A 23,338-nucleotide genomic window follows, 5' to 3' on the forward strand; every position below is an offset into this window, starting at 1 on the left:
TCTCCTCTGGCATTCAATGCAAGTTAGTTAGGAAACATTCACCTTCATTACCTATCATCAAAGTCTTTTCTTCTTTTATTTCTAGAGAAGGCCCTTAGGGTCTAACTAAAATAGCTGAGTTGCTATACAATCATGACAATAAACAAAAAGTAAAAGAGGTGTGTGCTCAGCCTTCTAGTGAACCAGAGTATAATAAAGAAAATCCTGGAAACTGAATATTTTAATTGGGGATTGTACAGTTGTGCTGTGCTGCCAAAGGAAAATCTGAAAAAAAAAAATCATAGTATGTAGAACATGCACAGGTATATTTATATATTGTGAAATGTGATTTTAAAATTGGTACTGCTGTTGGGACATTTCTTAATTTGGAAGGGACTTTTCCTGATAGGTCCTGAAGCTGGAGACCGATAGGAAAGAAGAAAAGGATTACGTTAATGAAATACACAGCAAACTAAGCTCTGCATGGAAATCTTGGATTCAAAGTTACACGTCACTACAATTTAAGCACTAAAAAATTAAAACGTGGATCTGTTTGAGTCACAGGTGATAGTTACTAGCAATGAACCACTGGAAGAAAAGCATTCAGGGGACAGACCTATGCATATCATCCACTTTTGGGATGGCAGTAATCTCACTTGATATTAGCCATCTATACATTTAGACATCCCATTCAAGCAGGCTATGCCAGGATCCTTCTATAGTTAATGAAAAGAGAGGTGTACTTCTAGGAGCCATCCCTTCGTAGGAGGAGTATCTAAACTGTTGAGATCAATCACCGTGGGTACCTGCTGCATCTGAATACATTGATTTCTGACAGCAGATATAAACCGTACACTTAGAAATTTAATTTGCCATTCAACCGAAACTCGTAAGCACTACTGGGCATGAAGGAAGGATTTTTTTCTAATTTTGTGTTAAAACAGCTCCTACTATGAAACAAGAAAGATACATAGCTATTCCCACTCCATAAAATAATTATTATTTCTAAAGAAAAATCTAAAATAATCTAGTTGAAATCTAAAGAAATGAATGCTGAAGAGCATTTCAATAGGTATTCAGATGTTCAAGATCAAATCCAAAACTAAACAAAATACTCAACCATTTTCCATACAAAGGTGAACTTTTGTTACTAAACCTAGCCAGAAATGGTGGGCTGAACTACTTATCTTCATGCATCTCAAGGATTTGGGGGATGAACAGAAATTCCTGAAGTTTTTGAGGTCAGTTGATTGGCTCAGGCCATATCTATCCTGCATGGAGAGCACAGAGTTCAGCATAAAGCTCATTCGGAGGAGGCACTTTACATAGTACATCAATAGTATGCATCTAGGAAAAGGAAGATAAGGTTGCTGTGCACTTTTCATTCCCCTTGGAGAGAGGAGTCCTGGAGTTTAGTCTCAGACCCTGAAAACACTCAGACCCCAGTCTTCCATGGAAATGCCTTAATCCCGAGGCACTTAGCAACTAAGCGAGATCAGCCTGGAATTGCTCTCTGTTTTTCCAACTGAAGCTGTGACTCTGAAATAATTTCACATATATAGAGAAAAAATGAGATCAAACTCTTTTGATAGTATTCGCCTGGGAATGAGGAGCCTGTAATTTGGTTCCAACACTAACAGTGTTGCTGTGTTGTGTGCAGGAAGTCTGACAAAATGCATTACTCCTTGCAACAAGGCTTTAAGTCAAAGCTCTGTTCTCTCATAGTCAAATGTTTTGATTGCCAGGCTACTGATTTGGACTTTTTTTTACTTACTCTGTTTTGTGTTGTGGGCAAATTTTAAACTCTTGATTTGTAATCACATTTGGAAACCAGAAGAGAAGAGGTGTGATGAATGCAGAGCTGGAAGTTTGCAGCTAAGAGAGGAATGCTTAGAATTATTTTGTTTGCTTCAAGTTTTTTGTCAGTGGCTGTCTTCCTATGTGATTTTAATTCCATGCTACTGTATTTAGTGTTGCCATGAGAGCACACAGCCTTATAGCCAGGCTGACAAACAGTCATCTTGCCGTAGTGGAATTGTTGAAGCCTCATGCTGTTCACAGCAGGAAGTACATTAAATACATTTGTTCCACTTCATTCACGTTAGATGAGCAAGCAACCATTCAGACTTCTTGACATTCCTACATCAAGGCTGGGAAAGCAAAGGACTCAGGTTTATGCTGGAGGTTTGCTTACCATTTTCTTTATACCTGCTTAACAGAATCAATCACTCATATCATCCACATGATAGAGGATACCACTATCTGGAAATATTTTACAGCTGAGTAAACTGGATGATGGTATGATCATGGTATGATAATGTAGAAAGCCAGTGTTAGATGTCAAACAGATTAATTCTTTAGTCTTCTGGAGATTTCTTTAAAACACTTGCTGTCGCTCCCCCTACAGTTAATTAAACTTTGGAAATCCTTAGACCATGTTCTGGAAATCAGTAGCCACTAGCACTTGTCCAACTTGCTTGGAGTAGTAAAGTCCATATTGATGTTTACTATCAACAGCCTGAAAAGAGGCAGAAAGTCAGCACTGCAATGCTACATTATAAATATATACTTTGCATTAAATGTCCCAGTAGGCATACAGTATCAACTAACTTTCAGTGTGTGTACTGAGCCAAATTTCCAGCTGATGATAATTACATATTCTATTAGTAACATTAGTTTGTCAGAGGGACAAACTGACAAGGCTGTCTGGAATCTCCTTATTTCCACTGGCCTCCAAGGCAGGCAATCAAATGTGTCTTTTTCTTTTTGACAATAGGTGTGCCATAAGCTTAAACTGAATAGGTGGTTGTTTGATCTTGGTAGTTAATACCTGCTAGTCTATTTGTCCAATTTTAGTTACAACCTGCACACTATAGGCAGAGCATGCCCAGTGTTATATTACAGACTAGAGTCATGATTTGGCCAAGTATCTTTCACCATTCTCTGGAGACGACTAAAATAAAGAACTAGTTGTTCTTTTTTACTCTTTGACTCCATCTTTGACTACATTTTCCCTTTTCTATCTTCACAGTGCCTGTGGGTCTGATGCCCCTGGCACTTCTGTGCAGCTTTTAACTTCTTTTGTCCTCTCCTTAGGTAAAATCTCTGTGTGACCCCTCCCTTTCCCCAGTCTGCGGCAGGTGGCGACGGAAAAAGTGAAAGACAGCCAATTTATGACACACTATACTTCCATTTTTCTTTAGTTTCTTATTATCACCAGTTCAACAGAGTGAAAAATGTTCAGTTTATAAGGATAACCTTAAAGATTTTGGAAAGTCCCTATTTGCTGTCTATCACAGAAATAAATTAATGTCATATATCACAGTAGGACATTCTACAGAGGCAACCAGGTGCATTTATGATTTGCTTTTCTAGCATTATCTGTTGCTGACAGTTTATTATATGTGTATGTCTGCAGGTACACACTCACACATTTTATATATATATGAACTATGGATGTTGGATTAATATCATCTTCACTTAGCTTCTTGATAACTAGGTATATAGTCCAACCTTATGATCTAGACTCCTTTGATAGGTAAGGAGGACAGAGCATGACCTCCGGACAATACTTTGTCACATCTGTTTCAGATGGCTCCTTAACGATAGAGGACTCAGCTGGTGGACCACCATAGCTCTAAGCCTTCACTACTGCAGGTTCTTAAATGGTCAACTTACATATGCATTATTAAATTTCTATGTGAATTACAGTAGTATGTCTAGGAGAGTGTTGAACTATAAAAAAACGGCTTTTGAGTTTTGTACTCAAGGCACATAAAATAGTTGATAAGCAGAAGGTAAAAAATTACATGAACTATAGAAAATTGATACTTTCTATTAAATCTAGAATGAGTTAAATGAAATGGTGTTCCTATGTGTACCAATGTTGTTTTCCAGAGCCTAATGGATCATTGTTTTATGACAGTTCACTCAAGAGTACATTGAACATCTTTCTCTCTCCAGTCTTCCTGTAGCATGTTGTATCTTTTATGGCTTTGGTCTTTGTACTGCAGATCTTACATTTATTACAGACCGTTTGAAAATGTAATGAATGCCTAGTGCACCATTCTAAATTAATAATTTGTTCTTTGTTTCTTGCAATTGCAGGGAGTTGATTTAGTGACCTAGTGAGTGCTTTGTGTGTTTAAATATGGATGTAGGACATCTTGGTGCATTCAGTTTTCCTAAGGTTTTTTCAGATCATCTTGCTTCCTTTGAAGCCTCTTATCCTGAGACTTTGCCATTTTGCTCATCAGTCTTTGAAGACCCAAAAGATACTGAACAACAGAGTAACTAATGTACCCCACTGGGCTTTAATGACATTGATTGTCCTTTTGAATGTGTAAATCCTCACAGGATTAACTCAGTTATTATCTCACATTACTGTCTGTCAGGCAACTCTTTTCTCTTCCCTCCCACACGAATGGGGTCAGAAGGCCAAAAGAGAGAATTCGAGAACTTCTAACATACAGCAGAGCATGTTTTCTGTCGTTAGAGCTCTGCTTTTGTGGTCTGATAAGTCTGCCTGTTGGTCTATTTTCACTTCTGGTCTGTCTTCTCTGCTGAGTCCCCTCCTCAGCATTAGCCCCTGTAAAGGGAGCATGAAAGATCTCTTGCATATTTTTCTTCTCAGAACTCAGTGGGTTAAATGTGTTCTCATTGTATATGGGCAGAAAAGCCTGTAAGAAATTGTTTCTGCCGTTCAAGCAAATTCAGCATAACTAGCATTGCGACTGAATAGTAAAAGTGCAAAAATCTAAGTCAGAATTGGGGCAGTGCCTTTCTTAGCCTCTCTTGTGATATGGTCAAGATGTCTCCAATCCAAAAAAGTCTGTGTACACATATAGGCAGAAGAACAGATTTAATAACTATCCACAAGAACGGACAGAATCATAATTTTCTTTAAAAAATGTGGTACAAGCTGTGCCAGAAATTATATACAAATACCAACAGCCACCTGGAAAACAAAGTATTTTACATTTCATGGTTATGCTATTCCTTTCTATGCACATTTGCAGTAATGATAGTTGTAATAATTGTGCATCCTTTCTTCTTCATTTATTCTTCAGTGAAACCAAACACATTTGCTGCTTTGATAAGATTCAGTTTTGTAATTAATTTGGTTAAAATGAATTTAACAGCCTCAGCTCTGTGCCTGGTAAGATCATGGAACAGATCCTTCTGGAAGATATGTAGAAGCACACAGAAGATAGGGAAGTGATTAGAGACAGCCAACAAGGCTTCACCAAGGGCAAAACGTGCCTCACTAATCTGGTGGCCTTCTATGATGGAGTGGCTGCATCAGTGGACAAATGAAGTGCTACAGATGTCATCTACCTAGACTTCAAGGGTTTTGATGCAGTCACCCACAACATTCTTACCTCTAAGTTGGAGAGATATGGGTTTGATGGATGGACCATTAGATGGATAAGAAATTAGCTGGGTGGCCGCATCCAAATAGTTACACTCAATGTTTCAATGTCCAGACAGAAACCACTAATGAATGGTGTTCCTCACGGGTCCATACTGGGACCAATACTATTTAATATCTTCATCAGTGACATAGACAGTGATATTTAGTGCACCCTCAGCAAGTTTGCAGATGACACCAAGCTTAGTGGTACACTTGATAGGCTTGAGGGAAGGGATGCCATCCAGATGGACCTTGTCAGGCTTGAGGAGTGAGCCCATGCGAACCTCATGAAGTTCAACAAGGCCAAGTGCAAGGTCCTGCACAAGGGTCAGGGCAATCCTCAATATCAGTACAGACTGGGCAATGAATGGTATTCCCCCTCCCCATGCAGAAGGACTTAGGGATACTGGTGGATGAAAAATTGGACATGAGCCAGCAATGTGCACTTTGCAGCCCAGAAAGCCAATTGTATCCTGGGCTACATGAAAAGAAGCATGGCCAGCTGGTCGAGGGAGGTGATTCTCCCCCTCTTCTCCACTCTGGTGAGACCCCGCCAGGAGTACTGCATCCAGCTCTGGGATCCTCAGCACAAGAAAGACATGGATCTGTTAGAGTGGGTCCAGAGGAGGGCCATGAAGATGATCAGAGGACTGGAACACCTCTGCTATAAAGAAAGGCTGAGAGAGTTGAGGTTGTTCAGCCTGGAGAGGAGAAGGCTCTGGGGGGACCTTATTGCAGCCTTTCAATACATAAAGGGGGCTTATGAGAAAGATGGAGACAGGCTTTTTACCAGGGCCTGTGGCGACAGGACAAGGGGCAATGGTTTTAAACTGAAAGATTTAGATTGGACATGGGGAAGAAATTTTTTAGGATGAGGGTGGTGAGACACTGGCACAGGTTGCCCAGAGAGGTTGTGGATGCCCCATCATTGGACACGTTCAAGGTCAGGTTGGATGGGGCTTTGTGTAACCTGATCTAGTGAAAGATGTCCCTGCCCATGGCAGGGGGCGTTGGACTAGATGTTCTTTAAAGGTCCCTTCTGACACAAACCATTCTATGATTCTATGAAAAATTAGTCTCAGAATATGCACAATTTGGATTTATTTTGACCTTTAGAATATTGTTATATCCTTTTTCTCAAAAGTCTAATGGCTTACATTGCATAAGGAGCTCACCCATTTTCAGCATGCATTTTACTTTTATGAAGGTCCAGGATATCTGTCTTTGCTATTGAGTCCTCACAATTTCCTCACCATCTTCTTATCAGCTCTCATTACCAAAAAAAATACTCTTTTATCATTCAAAAGCCTTACTAATACTACTTGCCAAGCAGTAGAAATCTCACCTGGGGAGAAAACATAATTGTCATCACTATGACTTTGGGCTTTAAAATCTTAGAGATCAGGATCATGATTTAAGTGGATGATGTTACAAGGTATTAAAAAGAAAACATTCACAGAATGAGCTATTGCAGTTTTGTGTTTGTGTTTCTTGATATGAGTGTGAGTGTGAGGAACACGATTTGGAAGAGAAAAACTGAAAATATTCTTCTCAGAAAACCTGTTTTTGCAAATATACTTACTACACTTAGACCCTTTCTACAGACTGCTTTTTCTGCAAGGCCCAGTAGTAAACTAATTACTCATTTAAAATATGAAAAATGTATTTAGAAATGGCTACATGCTCTAGCTTTATGTAGCCTGATTTCTAAAGTGCCGCTCAGCTTCTCCTACCATTTGTAGGACATTTGTAGCAGTCTTCATTTGTTACTTCGTGTATGAATCACTGACTGTGAGCTCCTTCATACCTGGCCTCCTTGTGAGGTACCTTGTGTGTGGTGTATTTAAATACTACTGCCAAGCCTTCCCATTTATCTGCCTGCCACTGTTTCATCAGTTCATTGAGAATTTGTTACTGATGCCATTTCCTGGGCCTCTTACATAAAAATAATGTCATTCTTTTTAAAAATAGAACATGTAGAAGATTCTGAGTTGGCTTCATGCTCTTTTGGAAGTCTAGCCAGTAGGAAAAAGGTATGTGAAAGTCAAATGGTTGCTGCAGGCTTTACCATCATGTTTGGGTGTGTCCCCAAATTCTAAAATGTTTGTTTCTTCAGCTATTAGTCTTTATTTTTTTATTTACATTTGTAAATGAGGCAATTATCTGGATTATGGAATAGCTTGGGCAAGTGGTTGGAGCTTGATGTACTTGTAGCAGGAAAAATCTTTTGGCCTTGTCCTCCCACTCTGAACATAGGAAAAGCCTCTCTGATACCTGTGATAGTTCCAGTGATATCAAGGTCTGTAGGTTATATCCTGAGGTGCGTGCAAGGATCATAACAATGCTACTGCTACTAATACATATTTTTACATATATGTTAGTTCACATATATATGAATTTGGTATTTTGGAAAGGTAACAATGTTTCTCAGCAAACCAACAAAGGTAAATGAATTGCTTCCAAGAGAATGTCACTTACAATAGTCAACCTCACACGTTAGCCTTTCTCGTGAAATGTCAGTTATAGCTAGGAGACAACTTAAGACTGTTCATTACCATCTTGTACATAATAGTTAACTTATTGTTGAAAAATTCATCTTCAGTTTAAAGGCACACATCTTGAATGAGTTGTGCTACAGCATGGCTTCATGCACTCAGATGTCTTTACTCTCCATGGTTCAGGCATACTCTGTAGCTCGTCTACTTATTACTGAACCATTATGAATTGCAACCTGGCCTTAAGCAAAATCAGAATTAGCTCAGTTCTTCAGGCTGCAAAGTATGCTGCAGACTGTCCTTGCAGTAGGTGTGGGACTGACAAGAAGGAAAGAGTAGGTGAGCAGAGATGGGGTATCACTGTAGCCATCTTACTGCCATCCTCAGTCTTGCAGCCAGGGTGGTATTCTACTTCCTTTTCTGTGCTACTTTGCTCACATTTGAGTTTTACTTATTCATGTAGCAGAGGTTAGATGTGGATTCCAGGCCTGCTAGTCAGGTGCTGCTTGTGATGGTACTGTGTGTAGAGAAACTGAAGCATGGATGCACTTTAACGTAAAGGGTGAGTTAAAATGTAAAGGTCTATAATGAATTAGTAAGTATCATAAATTAATTAAATGTGAATGTTCATAGCGGTTACTGATCTTGATTCACACTGTGTTACTCTACTGAGTAAATTACAGGGTTAAGTTGTGTAAAATGAGACTAATTCAGTGATGAACCAGTCCAGTCAATGTATGGCATTGCTTTTGTAGATTAAAAAAAAAAATTGTGTGTTTTTCTTACAAAATAGAACTGGGTTTGATAAAGGTTGAATTAATTTGAGTCTGTCCTTCTACCTGTTATAATGTCTCCAGTATCCTTTAAAAAGTCATTGTAAGTTGCTAGACAGAAATGGGCTGTTGAGACAAATGGAAATGCAGACATTATTTGCTTGAGATAATGCGTGTGGCAATTTGGCTGCAACTAGTAATTTTGATTCTGAGGTGAATTTACTTTCTGGTTGCAAAAGTTATGACAACACTGCAAAGAAGATGAAAGATGTTAAGATTACAACATATGAATTTGAAAAGTAATCTGTTTTGACCACATCAAATAAAAATCAGTTGGCATTTGCACAATAGGTATCTGCTCCAGAACTGAGGTCTGACTGTAATCTTGACCCCTGCTTCTACAGCATTCAGCAAAAATAAATTACTTGGCAAATTAAATTCATTGTGCTAAATGAAAACTCAGTTCCTTGCATAGCTTCAAGTATGTGTAAACAGCTGTAGAATGGTGCTACCTAGTTTCACATGTTAAAGTCCTCTTTGATAATACCATAATATAAACTTCTTGTAATGGACAATTTTTCAGAGCTTTTCTTTTGCTCCCATTAACATGCATATATGAGAGAGATTACAGAAGTTGACCTTTACTGCTGTTAAACAGTAAATGTCCATTCCTTCTCAAATTTAATGGAACTCTTGTTCTTAACTGGTCTATCTACAACTCACCCACTTCACTTTCGGAAGGGTGGAGTCTCTTGTGTTACAGACTCAACAACCCAGTCATTTAATGCTAGCTGTGATACTGACATGCAAGTAAGCATTGTGTAGGGATGTATATGTTGTCTGGGTATGAACCAGATCAGGTCCAGAGGAAATCTGGCCATGTTTGTTGTTATGCCCAAGCTAATTAGCTGTGTCAACCATCAGAGCTCATTACTTTGGACTCAGCATTGCACTAGCATGTCTAGATTGTACCAGAACAGGCAGTAGGCTTACAAAGTGCTGTTTTGCACCTTCTGCATTACCACAACAGGTTTCTGCTAGCTCTGGCAACTCATAATGTTCACATCATAGCCTTGTTTGTACTGTGCATGGAAAGAAAGGAGGCAAAAGCTTTTAGGAATAAATGGTTTAATGCTACTAGAAAAGATCAACCATGATTTCAGTTGTAATGACTGCTTCTCCTAGTTCCAATAGCTAAATATGTCTGAGAGGCAGACATATTGTCTGTTTTCTTCTATTATTTCTCTCCTTCTAAGAATATATATATATGTATCTCTCACTGGAAGCATATGTCACTGAAAATCACTTTAGTATTAAGGCTTATCAAGGTGTCAGCACAGAAGAGTCTGTTCTTTTGTGTTTCTCCTAACTATCCTGCCTTATGTATTATGTGCACTGGCAGCCGAAATTGATTGTGGCACCTTACATATCTTACAACCAATCACTCCTTTGCCATGTCCCTCTAAAGGAGATTGTAAGGATATAATTTTAAAAACAAAAAGCCTCCTTGGAAATAAATATTCTCATGCTATCACATTGATTTTCTGATATACGTTCAAAGATAGACCTATTTCTAACAGCACAAGAAGTATGTTTGTTTTCCTGCTTGACGACTGCCTAGTGCTGTAGTTGATATACGCTCCTGACTGTATTAGTACAAAGGCAAGACAAAGATTTCATTTCTGTGCCAAGAAGCCTGGGACTAAAGCTCCTACCCTTTCTCCTCTGATTATTGTAACTTCATGCCAGTGAAATCTGTGGGTCTAAACAAAAAAAACTCTAAAAAAATTTCCTCTTATTTCTGTAAGAGGAACCATTAGACTTGCAGTGGTCTCTCTTCAGAGTGATTACTAGATTAAAGATCTGCTGTAAGTGAGCCCACAGTCATTGAGCAGAGTGTTTTCCAGCTGTGACCTGAGAAAGACAATGCTTTGCCTGTTAGTAGCTTGGCTTTGCTACTTCCCCTGGGGAGCTACTAACACAGCTTACAGGAAATGAATTTACAAAACATTTATAAAGATTTGTTTCCTAGGATGGGTAACCACGCAGAATGTGTGTTTCATTGAAGATACATGCCTCAAAAAGTGTGAAAAACTCATTCTGGAATACAAGGCAAGCTAACTGAGGGTTTAGGCATTTTTATGTTTGGCTGTGACTACAGGAACAGCGTGTGAGGATTCTTCTTCAGCAGCAGTAAAGCAAGCATTAGGATAACACTACAAGCAGCAAACAACATTTCCTTTTATATCTTCCATCTAGTTTAAGGCAGATCATCTAAGTTCCCTGTGTAGTCAGTGAGTAGAAGGGAATGCTTCCAGATCTCCTCAGATTTTTCTCACTGCAGTGAGTGAGCCATTCCACCTCTCCTTCTGTACGTTCATTATGCTGGAAAACCTCCTGCCATGGCCTATATTTGTCCTTGCAAACTGAGAGCAAGCAGGCTGTGGATGTGAGTACCTCTCACTTAAGTGCTTAAAATGAGGTGCAGCCAAGTCCAGATCTAATTCCAGAACTACTGGGACATCAATTTAGAGAGAACAGGATTATAAGAACTAGATTACACTTGGGAAAGTGTGCTAAGCTTTAAATACTTGTTTAAGAAATGACATGTATTAGATTTGATAATATTTTTAACTGCCTTTTTCTAACTGTTGGTACATTCATAACCATTTGGTCTTAGTCAAAAATATAAGTGCAACTACTGACAACCTGGTCCCTGTAGGCAAATAATGTAAGATTGATGTGTGTCTGTCTGTGCACACAAACACACATTTAAATACATATAATGTTGAATAAAAAAAAATTAAATTGGAACTGAAAGCCTTTTCATCTACCGAAGTTAGACATTTGCCAAGTTTGTCTTTCATCCTGCAAAGGTTGATGACCTTGATAATGCTCGAGCAGGTCTATGAATCTGCACTATTTTTCAGTAAATACATTCAGTTCCATCAGTTTGTTACAAACCATGATTTTAGCGTTAGCCGATCAGTTGAGCGGCAGCTGCATTTGTTTCACTGATGTGGAATATTAAGGGGGTTTGTTTGCTTGCCTGTTTTTTAATAATTTATTTTGTCAGTTATGAAATACAGGAAAAATCTTGAAAGCAGTTGAGAAAATTCTTTTCTCCAAAGCTTCCAATTTAACTCTTGAATGCAAGCAAATCCAAAATACTTATTAACTGCTGCCTTCTCAGTTGAAGTTTTGGCTTAGTAATAACTGAGTAACTACTTTATTTTACTTCTGGTTAGTTTTAATTAAATCCCTATTTTACATTGTTCGATTTTCTATAAAAATAAATATTTAATCTGTCACAGAGGAGATTGTTGCCATACACTGTGTAGTCAGTCAGATTGTCCTCAAGTACTTAGAAAAGCATAGGTATTTTGTCTGTCTGGTTATCCTGCAAGCCTCTCCAAAACCTTCAAAATACGTCTTCACAATATTTGGCTTTATTGAGCTCAGTTGTAGTCCAAAGCAGTTTCTTCAATTCCAAAACATTTGTTCCATTGTAATAGAAGTCACAGGTTTTGCAACATATATATAATCTTAAGAAAATTTGACTGAATCATGGAAACGATGGGCCCAACTTCCACTTACCATTAAAAAGTATTTATGTCTCCTCCTTTGGGTAAGTTGTACCTTTTCTGTGTGCTAGGCATAGCTCTCTAGAACCATAAACTTTTCCGGTAATTTCCTTTGAATTTTTTCTTTTCTATGCTTGATGTAGGGGAAGTATTCATAGTGCCACTGATAGAGCACTGATTAATTGCTGTGATCTTTGTCAACTTAATTCGAGTTGGCCATATGCTGTATGGGATTTTGAAGCATTTTTGTCATATTGTAACCTCATGATTATAATAAATTCTCATTAGGCAACATAAGAAAATTGTGATGAAATACAAAGAGAACCTGTGTAGGTATTCAAATTACATCCCAACTGTTGGGGAAGGTAAGTGTGATTTCTGCTGTGCAACAGGAAAACTGAGGCACTGGCTGCGTGTGCTTACTCTTACGTGTTTGAAACAGGAAAGGAAGGGATAGAAAAGGGGAGCTGATCCACATCCAGAATGAAGCCAGGCTATGTTTTTAAGCCTGTTTACTTTGTGAAATTGCTGTGGGTAGAAAAACTGAAAAAAGGAGGAAAAAATGGGGATAAAAATATGTCTCTTAAGTGGGATAACACTTAACCTCCTTTGCTTTTTGCTCTTCTTTCTTATAAACTGTGGAACTTAAATATTAAGATATAAAACTATTCACATTCCAATTTACATGAAAAAAGATTGATTTTGTTTTAAGTGCTAGATGCGGGGGAACTAAAATTAAGTATTTTCCCCTTTGGTTAGCTGAAAAACATTTCCAAAAGCAGCTCCAGTTATATATCATGTTCCAGTCTGGTTTTAGGAATCTGTGAGAACATTCAAGTTAAGCTTTCGTTATCTGTATTCACCTTTGTCTATTTGCACCAAAGTGAAAAATGCAAGGAATTTTCTGGCTTGTGCACAGGACTCAGCTCAAATAAGTTTAATGAGATAACACATTCGGTTTTGCACACAGATTCATACCTACTGATGCACAAAGTTGAAAATGTAGGAGGCAAGAAAAAGAGCACAGTGCTGATATAACAATTGCTGTCCCAAAACAGGCAAACCAATACTTGAAGAGAAGCCAAAAATAGTTAGAAAAATTCCAAATCTTAAAACAAAAGCTTTATTTCACTTACTGAGAAGAGCAAGTGCTCTCCATTGTCCTATGTGGATTTTATGCTCTCTTGTTACCTTCAGCATAAAGTAAAGAAACATTTATGGACATTATTCCTCTTTCACTAGAACCAGCATTCTACTTTGGAAATGATGAATACTATGTTGATGAGAGTGCTGGCTATATTGAGGTATGTGTCTGGAGGACTGGAACTGATCTGTCTAAAGCTGCCTCTGTTACAGTGAGGTCTCGCAAATCTGAGCCAGTAACTGCAGAGGGTAAGTAATTGTTTTGCTCTAGTTTCATAATACATCTCAACAGCAAATGCTAGTACTTTTGGTCTTGTTATAGATTCAGCTACATAAGATGAAATTTATATGTCTCTTGCCCTTAGATATTTCTTCTTAGAACAAATTAAGTAGTTACAGAATTTCTCTCAAAGAAACAGGAGTAGGAACAACTGCGAAGTACAGCACTAAGAGAAACGCCTTCAAATCCTCATATAAAACACTGTCCCACAAAGGCAGTTGATTACTGCCTCAACAGCATGCTCTGGGCACAGAGTTATATTCACTGGCAGTATGCAGAGTTTGCTCCTCTCATTTTTACCGTAAACAATGAGAAATTATTATCTAGTATCCTGTTCAGCAAAAGGATTGCTTCAGCTGTGTGGTTCAGTGATGCCTTGACAGAACTTTTGTCTTCAGAATCAAATGGTTTTTTCCCCCACAAACCACAATGTTTAAAACTAAGACATTCGTATAGAGACAGCATAAAAATTACCTTCCTTAGATGCTTATCCTGAGTGTAACTGGACAGTAGAATTTATCCTTCTCAACTAATTTTTGGTGAGGCAAAATTGTGTAAAACTTTATTGTTATTTCAGAAATATCTAAACATCATATACATGTATCATACATGACATGATAGACATCATATTTCTCATGAAAAAGAAAATTATGAAGTCTGAAAAAAATAAATTATTACTTCATTTCTGAACTTGCTTTATATGATCTGATGTCTTTATCTCATCCTGAATATTTAAGTTATTTTATTTCTGGGGGCAAAAAAAATTTTCTTAAAGTAAGAATCTTAATTCATTGTGCCAGGACCTCTAGGATTCAAAACTGGGAAAGGCACAGCTTTTGGGCTCTCTAGTCTGTTGGTTGCAGCCTGAAAGCTCTGACATGGCTGGCTGCCTGTAAAGCCATGAACCTCATTCTTGGTCTTACACGGTGCAGCAACAGATCTGCTGCACTGAGCTGCCGGTCCTGGCATCCTGCCTTAGAGGCTTAGCTCTGGGCTAGAGTGGCAGGGACTCTGGGCAAATGCCCATCTGATGGTGGCCTTTAATCTTGCCAAATTGTGTCAAATTCACAGAATTCCAAACCTTATTTCAATTTCAATGAAACTGTTTCCCCCAAAGCTTAGTTTCAACAGCTCTGCTGCTTATTCTCCCAAAAAATGAACATTAAAACTCAGTCCTTCACTAAAGTCCTTGCTACCTTTAGTGCTTTGGTTCCAAGATAAAGTGTCATGTTTTAGTCAGTATCTTGTTTTGTTTGCTTTCTTCTCATTGGCTTGTTATGGATTGGCTTGCTTCCCTTAAAACAATACAATACAAAACAAAACAAAACAAAACATAAAAGCAAACCAAACCCAGTCTGTCTTTAACATTAAGGTGCCAGACCTCACCTGACATGGTCTGAGCAGAATTTGATTCTTTTGGTTTCCATTCATTCTGGTTTACATAGCTCTTCTGAACAGCAGTTCTTCCTTACAGTCAGCTCACTGGCCTTTTCTCCTTCCCTTTTTAGATTAGTCTCAAAAATTCCATCTTCGTTACAGAATTGAAATTTCCTTCCAAAAGACTTTGCTTCATCTCCAGAGTCTCTCTCAAAGCTTTTTGCTTACTTTAATTCTCACTTAAAACAAACTTTATTAGTTTTAGTAGAATAACTGTCAGTTTACAACAGAACAGAATCATTTTGTGACTTGAATGGCTAAACAAAAAGTAGCTTAATATTGACTTGTTTTATTGTATGGTCCGACTTAGATGGTCAAAAGATATTTTTGCTTTATGTGACTGCCAGAATTTGACAAATTTTAAAATTATATTTAAAGAAAAAATACATTTACCTACAATTAACTGCCTAATGATAGATATTTTTATGTTTCAGTACATGTAATGCTATTTATTAGTATGGTATTTTTTAACTCTTTTCCATTGGTAGCTGGACTAGATTATGTGGGCATCAGTCGTAACTTGGATTTTTCCCCCGGAGTCAATATGCAGACGTTTCGTGTGGTAATTCTGGATGACCTTGGACAGCCAGTGTTAGAAGGAACTGAGAAGTTTGAGCTTGTGCTAAGGATGCCCATGAATGGTGCCCTTGGAGAACCTAGCAAGGCCACCATCTTCATTAATGACTCAGTGTCTGACTGTGAGTAATAATTTTTTTTACCTCTTCACATTTATACAGGAGCTGGATGACTGCAATACACAAATAGCACTTGTCCTTTTGAATCACAGCAAAGCCAGTGAATCTACATGTTTCAGCTACAGATGTGTTAAGTCATTTGCTGTCTAGCTGCTTATGTTGTATATCTGGTGCAATGTAACATAATTAAATTTGAAATAGTGGAGGGAAGATATGATAACTTCTGCAATTACACTTTACACATGCTTTTTATGTTTTTCTGCCCAGTGCCTAAGATGCAGTTTAAAGAATCTGTATATGTAGGCAATGAGAATGATGGACAGATTTCTGCCATGATATATAGGAGTGGGGATATCCGATACACATCCACTGTGAGATGCTATACAAGACAAGGTTCAGCTCAGGTAATGATGGACTTTGAAGAACGTCCTAATACTGACAGTTCCATCATCACATTCCTTCCTGGTAAGCTCTTGATCTTATTTTAGAAGCCTTCAGTCTACCATGTTTTGTTCTGCTTTGCTTTGCTTTGTTTGTTTGTTTGTTTTGTTTTGTTTTAATTGTGTCTTCCCATAAAATAGTGCCAAAAAGACCACTCTGGAAAACCAATTTTTTTTTCCATACACAATGGGCAGAGTGCATAGAAATGATGTTGTCTCCTTTTGCTTCACTTCTGACCTAGAGGGGTAATCAATAGGAACCAAAGGGACATATCTTTGTATAGGTTCAGCCTGAGTGCCAGGATCTTTTTGATAGCAAAAGCAGGTTCAGTGTAACACAGTAACAGAAGCACAGTCTTGCTGTCAGAAGGGAAACTTCAGAAGCTCTGCTCTTTGTTAAGCAGATTTCTGGTAAATACATTTGACTTGCACTGAAATGAGTAATGGATCTTTCAATAGGGATATAGTTCTCTAATTTCTATTTGAATTTTTTTTTCCCACCGAGGCTTTCCTAAGACAGTTCACCAATATCAGGTACTTAATATCTCACATCAGAGGTGAAATACAAATAAGTCAGATGTTACTACCTTGAAAGAATATTGCCCGATTCCTTCTATTTGGGCAGAAGACAGTTTAGTCTTTTAGTCCTTTAAGTCTACATACACATAATATTTTTTACAAGCACTAAACAAGTTCTGTCATCAGCCTGAAATCCTCGGTATGCCCTTATCACAGAAATGACGAACTTCATATTTCTATAGACATATATCATTATCATAGTTCTCTTGTAAAGTGAGTTGTTCAGTTTATCTTTATTTAGAGCTGGCCTCAGCTTTTAGTGCTATCATGTACTCTATACCTTTGCCATTGCTTCTGTGCAACCAGGAAAGAGAGTCCAACTTGTTAGGATTAATAGATCTGGGCTCCTTAGGACGTGACTTTCCTCTTTTTTTGAGTCTTGCTCTACCATTCCTCTGTGAAGACAAGTAGCAAAGAGATCTGTTAGGATCATATCTTGTTTCCATAAGCTTCTTAGGCATGTTTAATATGCAGCAGTTTCAGAACAGGTTTCACATTTCCTGTGTAACAATGAAGAGGATGAATATTTTTAATTTTTTTTTCTCCTCCTAATGGATAATTTATTTTCTATAGGGGGAAAAAACAACCTCAGAAAATGAACACAGTCAGCATTCTGGTCTGGTTCTTCATCCTGAAGAGCATTGATCATATTTGCATGTATAATGATGAAAAAGTACTGTAAATTGACCTCTTCTCTCTCATATATAAGTGAAGGTCCACACAGTTGGAGAGTGTTGAGTCAAAAGAGAGTTGAAATAAAAAAACTCCAGGACAAAATTACCATTAGCATTGGTGAAGGTTTCTATTACTCTCCTTCCTTGTGCAAGTATTTATTTTTTAAATGCACACTATGGAGAGGTCACTGAGAAGGAGTATTTTATTCTAAGATAAAACAAAAGGAGCAATATGTGTGAAGTGGATATACCAAATAGAAACTTCTCTTAGAGAAGTCCCAAAATGAGGGACTCCACTTTAATGAGTTTCCATAGAAAGGTAGTGATTGCTAATTCTGCTTTCACTATCATCATTACTCATTAACTTATATGGTGTCAAGGTGGATACCTTGGCCAGCAGAAGCAGCCTGTGGTTCCTTGAGCTTGGAGGGAAGTGCTTTAATAGAGCAAAGAACACCTAAGTTCTGCATAATATTACCTTCAGAATGATTGCAGGTGAAACTGAGAAGCCTTGCACACTGGTGCTTGTGGATGATACTTTCCATGAAGAAGAGGAAGAACTACGTCTGGTTCTTGGCACTCCAAGAAGTGATTCTTCCTTTGGTGCCTCTATTGGCGAACAAAATGAGACGCTGATAAAGATTCGGGATGATGCAGACAGTAAGAAATTATTTTGGTTTTACTGGCTTTTGGAAGCCCATTTGTGTGCTTTAAAAACATTTTTCTTCTAATTACAGAGGCTATTATTAAGTTTGGTGAGACCAAATTTAGTGTGAGTGAACCAAAGGACACAAGGCAAGTAGCAGTTGTAAAAATCCCAGTGCTTCGTCTGGGAGACACTTCCAAGGTTTCTGTCGTGAGAGTTCATACAAAGGATGGATCTGCTACTTCTGGAGAAGACTATCACCCTATATCAGAAGGTAGGATAATTCAGATGATTATCACATCCTACTGTAACATGTTTGAAAAATGAAATAACTATGAATAGAATACTTTGCAACCACATCCATTAATATGTTTTGCTATTCAAACTCAGTATGGACATGATCCCATGTGGTATGCAACAGCCAAATTGGTCTTGGAATACTAGATATCAGTGAAGGTATTTATAAAAGAATTCTGACTCCTTTGAAAACATCTGTAGCTCAAGTAACTGGAAGAAATGTGTGAGTGCCACCTTAGTAAGATTTGCAAAGTCTAATAGAACATTACTCTGCAGAAGCAGCTACTTTTGGATACGACTGTGTAGTTGTTTCTCAAGCAATTCATTAAGCTAATGGCTTTTGCTCTGTGTAGGAATTAATGTCTATTTCTGTTTATTTTTCAACTTTCATAATAATTAGGCTGTCTTTCTGTATCTCTACAATTCACTGCCTGCTGCTCCTCATTAGTAATGAATGAGAGAAGTTGTGCAACAATGTGAGAAATTTCTTAGCTGATGAATGTCTTTCCACTAATAGCCCACCCACATGGTTCAGTAAATGACTAATAGAGTTTGTAGCACTATGAATTTTTTTTTCTTCTAAAGTTTATGATAATACATTATACTAATCTGTGTTTTAAGATAAATCATTCATTGCTCGAGTGTTTTCACAGCTTTGGATAAACTATTTTGGTGTCCAGTCCAGCTGAAAGATAGGACTTATTTTTTAACATCCCCCAACAACATTGGGCTATCTCCAAATTCCACAGAAGAAGAGAAATTTCCCACTAGTGATATTTGAAGAGAAAAATTGTTAGCAATAAGAAAATTATCAACACAGAGCTTGCTAATTCCAGTCACTTTTCCTCTTGCATTTTAGAGTTTTGCTCCTTCCTCTTGAAAACCACAGGAATTTTTAGTGTCAGCTAATACTTATCCTATACATATTACCTATACGCATTGCCTTGCTTACCCTCACCCTGCTGTGCACTGGCAGCACATGGGAGCAAAGTTTTCAAGGGAAACATGCTACTGCAGAACAAGACCATTCTCTTACTTTGAGAAAGGTCTGTGATCTGCAGGATTTCCCCACAGGTTTCAGAACATCTGTGGGTTTAGGGAGCCTGCCTATTCAGCCATGAGTGCAAACCCCACATTCTTAACTGTGTAATGTGAGGGAAGTGTGACAAACTGAAATTCAGTAAAATTCTTAGCTCTCACACAGCATGTTTATTACCACAAAGAGTATTTTCATGGCTTAGTAACACTTAAGGCCAGAAGGATCATTAGATCACTTAATCAGACTCACTGTGGATTGCAAGATTGTCCCAGTTTCCCCCACTTACTTCTGTACTGAGCCCAGTAACTTTTGGTTAGAGAAAGTATATCCTTCAGAAAGGGTATCCAGTCTTGGTTTGAAGGCGCTGGAGAGGACGAGTGTTCCTTAGCGTTTTGCTTCACTGATCAGTCCCTATCACTTATCTATGCCTTATTTCCCATATGTAGTTCAGCTGTCATTCACTGCTGCTTATTGTGCCTGTCCCTTTAGCACCTGGTATTTTTTGTTTCTGACGGTATTTCAATATACTAATCAGAACATTGCTTTCTGCAAGTCTTTTTTTTTTTCTTCTGGTTCTCAGTTTTTGTTGGTCAGTTCTGTGCCATCTTCAGTTAATTTGACATTGTGCTGGTCTTGGCTGGGATAGAGTTAATTTTGTTCATAGTAGCTAGTAGGGGCCTGTGTTTTGGTTTTGTGCTGAAAACAGTGTTGATAACTCAGGGATGTTTTCCTTAATGCTGAGCAGTGCTTACACAGAGCCAAGGCCTTTTCTGCTTCTCACCCCACCCCACCAGTGAGCAGGCGGGGGGGCACAAGGACTTGGGGGGGGACACAGCCAAGACAGCTGACCCCAACTGACCCAAGGGATATTCCAGACAATATGTCATCATGCTCAGCATATAAAGCTGGGGGCAGAAGAAGGAAGGGGGGACGTTCAGAGTTATGGCGTTTGTCTTCCCAAGTAACTGTTACGCGTGATGGAGCCCTGCTTTCCTGGACATGGCTGAACACCTGCCTGCTGATGGGAAGCAGTGAATGAATTCCCTGTTTTGCACGCATGGCTTTTGCTTTACCTATTAAACTGTCTTTATCTCAACCCATGAGTGTTCTCACTTTTATTCTTCTGATTCTCTCCCACATCCCAACGTGGGGAGACTGAGCGAGCGGCTGTGCAGTGCTTAGTTGCCGGCTGGGGGTAAACCATGACAGACGTCCTTTAAAAAATAAAGACAGTAGAAATGCATCTACTATTTTGGTATCACTCTCACCCATTCCATACAGAAATGTTACGTAGTTTCTGTACTTCTTCTTCTTTTAGTAGTTAATACATCCAGGAATCACAGGACTCTTCTAACTCTGTCAGTGTGGTGGGTGACCCTGGCTGGACACCAGGTGCCCACCACCAAGCTGCTCTATCACTCTCCCCTTCAGCTGGACAGAGGAGACAAAATAAAAGGCTCGTGGGTCGAGATAAGGAGAAGGTGATCACTCAGCATTTACTGTCACGGACAAAACAGACTTGACTTGGGGAAATTAATTTAATTTATTACCAGTCAAATCAGTGTAGGGTAATGAGATATAAAACCAGATCTTAAAACACCTTCCCCCCACCCCTCCCTTCTTCCCAGGCTCAATTTCACTTCCAAATTCTGTACCTTCTCCCCCCGAGTGGTACAAGGGGACAGGGAATGGGGGTTGCAGTGAGTTCATCACATGTTGTCTCTGCTGCTCCTTCCTCCTCACACTCTTCCCCTGCTCCAGCATGGGGTCCCACCCACGAGAAACAGTCCTCCACAAACTTCTCCAACATGGGTCCTTCCCATGGGCTGCAGTTCTTCATTAAATGCTCCAGTGTGAGTCCCTTCCATGGGCTGCAGTCCTTCAGGCACAGACTGCTCCAGCGTGGGTCCCCCGTGGGGTCACTAGTCCCACCAGCAAACTTTTTCCAGCATGGGCTTCTCTCTCCATGGGTCCACAGGTCCTGCCAGGACCCTGCTCCAGCACAGGCTTCCGACGGGGTCACAGCCTCCTTCAGGCATCCACCTGCTCTGGCGTGGGGTCCTCCCCAGGCTGCAGGGGGACAGCCTGCCTCACCATGGTCTTCACCACGGGCTGCAGGGAAATCTCTGCTCCAGCACCTGGAGCACCTCCTCCCCCTACTTCTTCACTGACCTGGGGGTCTGCAGGGTTGTTTCTCTCACATATTCTTACTCCTCTCTTCTGGTTGCTGTTGTGCAGCAGTTTTTTTCCCATCTTAAATATTTTATCCCAGAGGCACTACCACCGTTGCTGATGGACTCAGCTTTGGCCAGCGGTGGGTCCATCTTGGAGCCAGCTGGCATTGGCTGTATCCAACATGGGGGAAGCTTCTGGTGTCTCCTCACAGAATCCACCCCTGTAGCCCCCCCGATACCAAAACCTTGCCACGCAAACCCAATACAGTCAGCTAAGACTGAACTTTTTATCCTCCATGACTTCTGAAATTTTTTCAGAGGCAATGGTTTTCAAAATACAGTACTCTTTTGTGTAACTCTCCTTTGTGCCTTATTTTTGGTGTATATCATTGTATTAAAATGCATTTTGTTTGAATAAAACCTGACAATACTTTTTATTTAGAATTCTTCAGTCTTTTGGTCATTCACATATGTTACCAACATTTATGTAATAATTAGTCCCAGATCATTTTCAAAATATTAAGTTCTACTAGACTAAATATTGGTCTTTGCAAATTTCTTTTGATTATGATAATGCCTCATTTTCAGTGATTTCTACGTGTGTCCGCTGCTATTCATTATTATGATTTTTAGCATCAAATAGGTTAAACTAAATATATGAACATCAGTAATTTGAAAAGTGAGTATTAACTGCCATCTCTCATGGCTGGGCCTAGAATTACAGCTTGTTATGAACAACAGATTTATTTTTAAGTGTCTCATTATGTTTTTAGAAATTGAGTTTAAGGAGGGTGAAACACAGCACTTTGTGGAGATTGAAGTTCTCTTTGATGGAGTAAGGGAGATGAGAGAAGCCTTCACAGTTCATCTGAAGCCTGATGAGAACATGGTCGCAGAAATACAGGTAACAAACTCATGCAAAGTCCTCAACAACAAAATCTGGTAAACAGACCTTCTCGCTTTCTGGCTCATAGCTTTACTCTTCTTTTGAGGTTTACACATTGCCATCCTGGCTTGTATCTTGAAAGACAGAGAGGATCATCCCAGCTCACACAGTAGCACCTACCCAAAACAGTTTGTTACCAAGGCAATAATGTTCATGGGGTCATAGAAACAATGAGAGACTGAAGTCTTCAAGATTTCATTCCAGACACAGTCTCCTCATAGAATCAGCCCTAAAAACTGATGTCCTCTTGGAAATACTCTCTGGCAATAGAGTATAACCTCTATGCTGTAAAAAGAGCAATCAGGTGAAATATGACTTCTGCTGTCAAAACCAGGTTAATATTATTCTTATTGTGTGAAATGAAATAGCCACACGTTCTTGTTATTTAGCATTATATCATACATACTTTCAATTTAAACAGTATATTCCTCTGATTCTGCATAAAATGTTCTTCAAACTCTTTGGCCGCTTCATCAGTATCACACCAGATACAGTCTGACTCCAGGTAGCCAGACAGCAGAGACACAGCCTTTGCTGATAACAAACACCCTATTTCCACCAGGCATTAAAGTGCACATCAGGGTTCTACCAGAATACTGAAGTGATTCAAGAAAGCTGGGACACAAGGTTAAAAGGTCTGGTATCTTCAGTGTTCTGAAAAGCAAAAATTCATTTTAGCTCTTGCTTTTGTAGTCAGCAATATACTTTCCTGTGCCTCAGCCCTTTCTCAATAGCTCATCCAGT

General features: G+C 38.9%; 1 protein-coding gene across 1 annotated transcript in view; it reads left to right on the plus strand.

The window, feature by feature from the left end:
* FREM2 (FRAS1 related extracellular matrix protein 2) overlaps positions 1-23,338 on the plus strand; it is a 135,783-nt gene that overhangs the window by 85,624 nt on the left and 26,821 nt on the right. The window contains exons 7-12 of the mRNA XM_010572814.1: positions 13,487-13,636; positions 15,593-15,802; positions 16,067-16,264; positions 17,988-18,152; positions 18,230-18,412; positions 22,422-22,552. Of these exons, the coding sequence (XP_010571116.1) occupies positions 13,487-13,636; positions 15,593-15,802; positions 16,067-16,264; positions 17,988-18,152; positions 18,230-18,412; positions 22,422-22,552 (1,037 nt within the window). The remainder of the gene's footprint in view (positions 1-13,486; positions 13,637-15,592; positions 15,803-16,066; positions 16,265-17,987; positions 18,153-18,229; positions 18,413-22,421; positions 22,553-23,338) is intronic.

The sequence above is a fragment of the Haliaeetus leucocephalus genome, unplaced genomic scaffold (assembly GCF_000737465.1).
Source record: "Haliaeetus leucocephalus isolate CR32 unplaced genomic scaffold, Haliaeetus_leucocephalus-4.0 Scaffold351, whole genome shotgun sequence".
NCBI classification, from domain to species: domain Eukaryota; kingdom Metazoa; phylum Chordata; class Aves; order Accipitriformes; family Accipitridae; genus Haliaeetus; species Haliaeetus leucocephalus.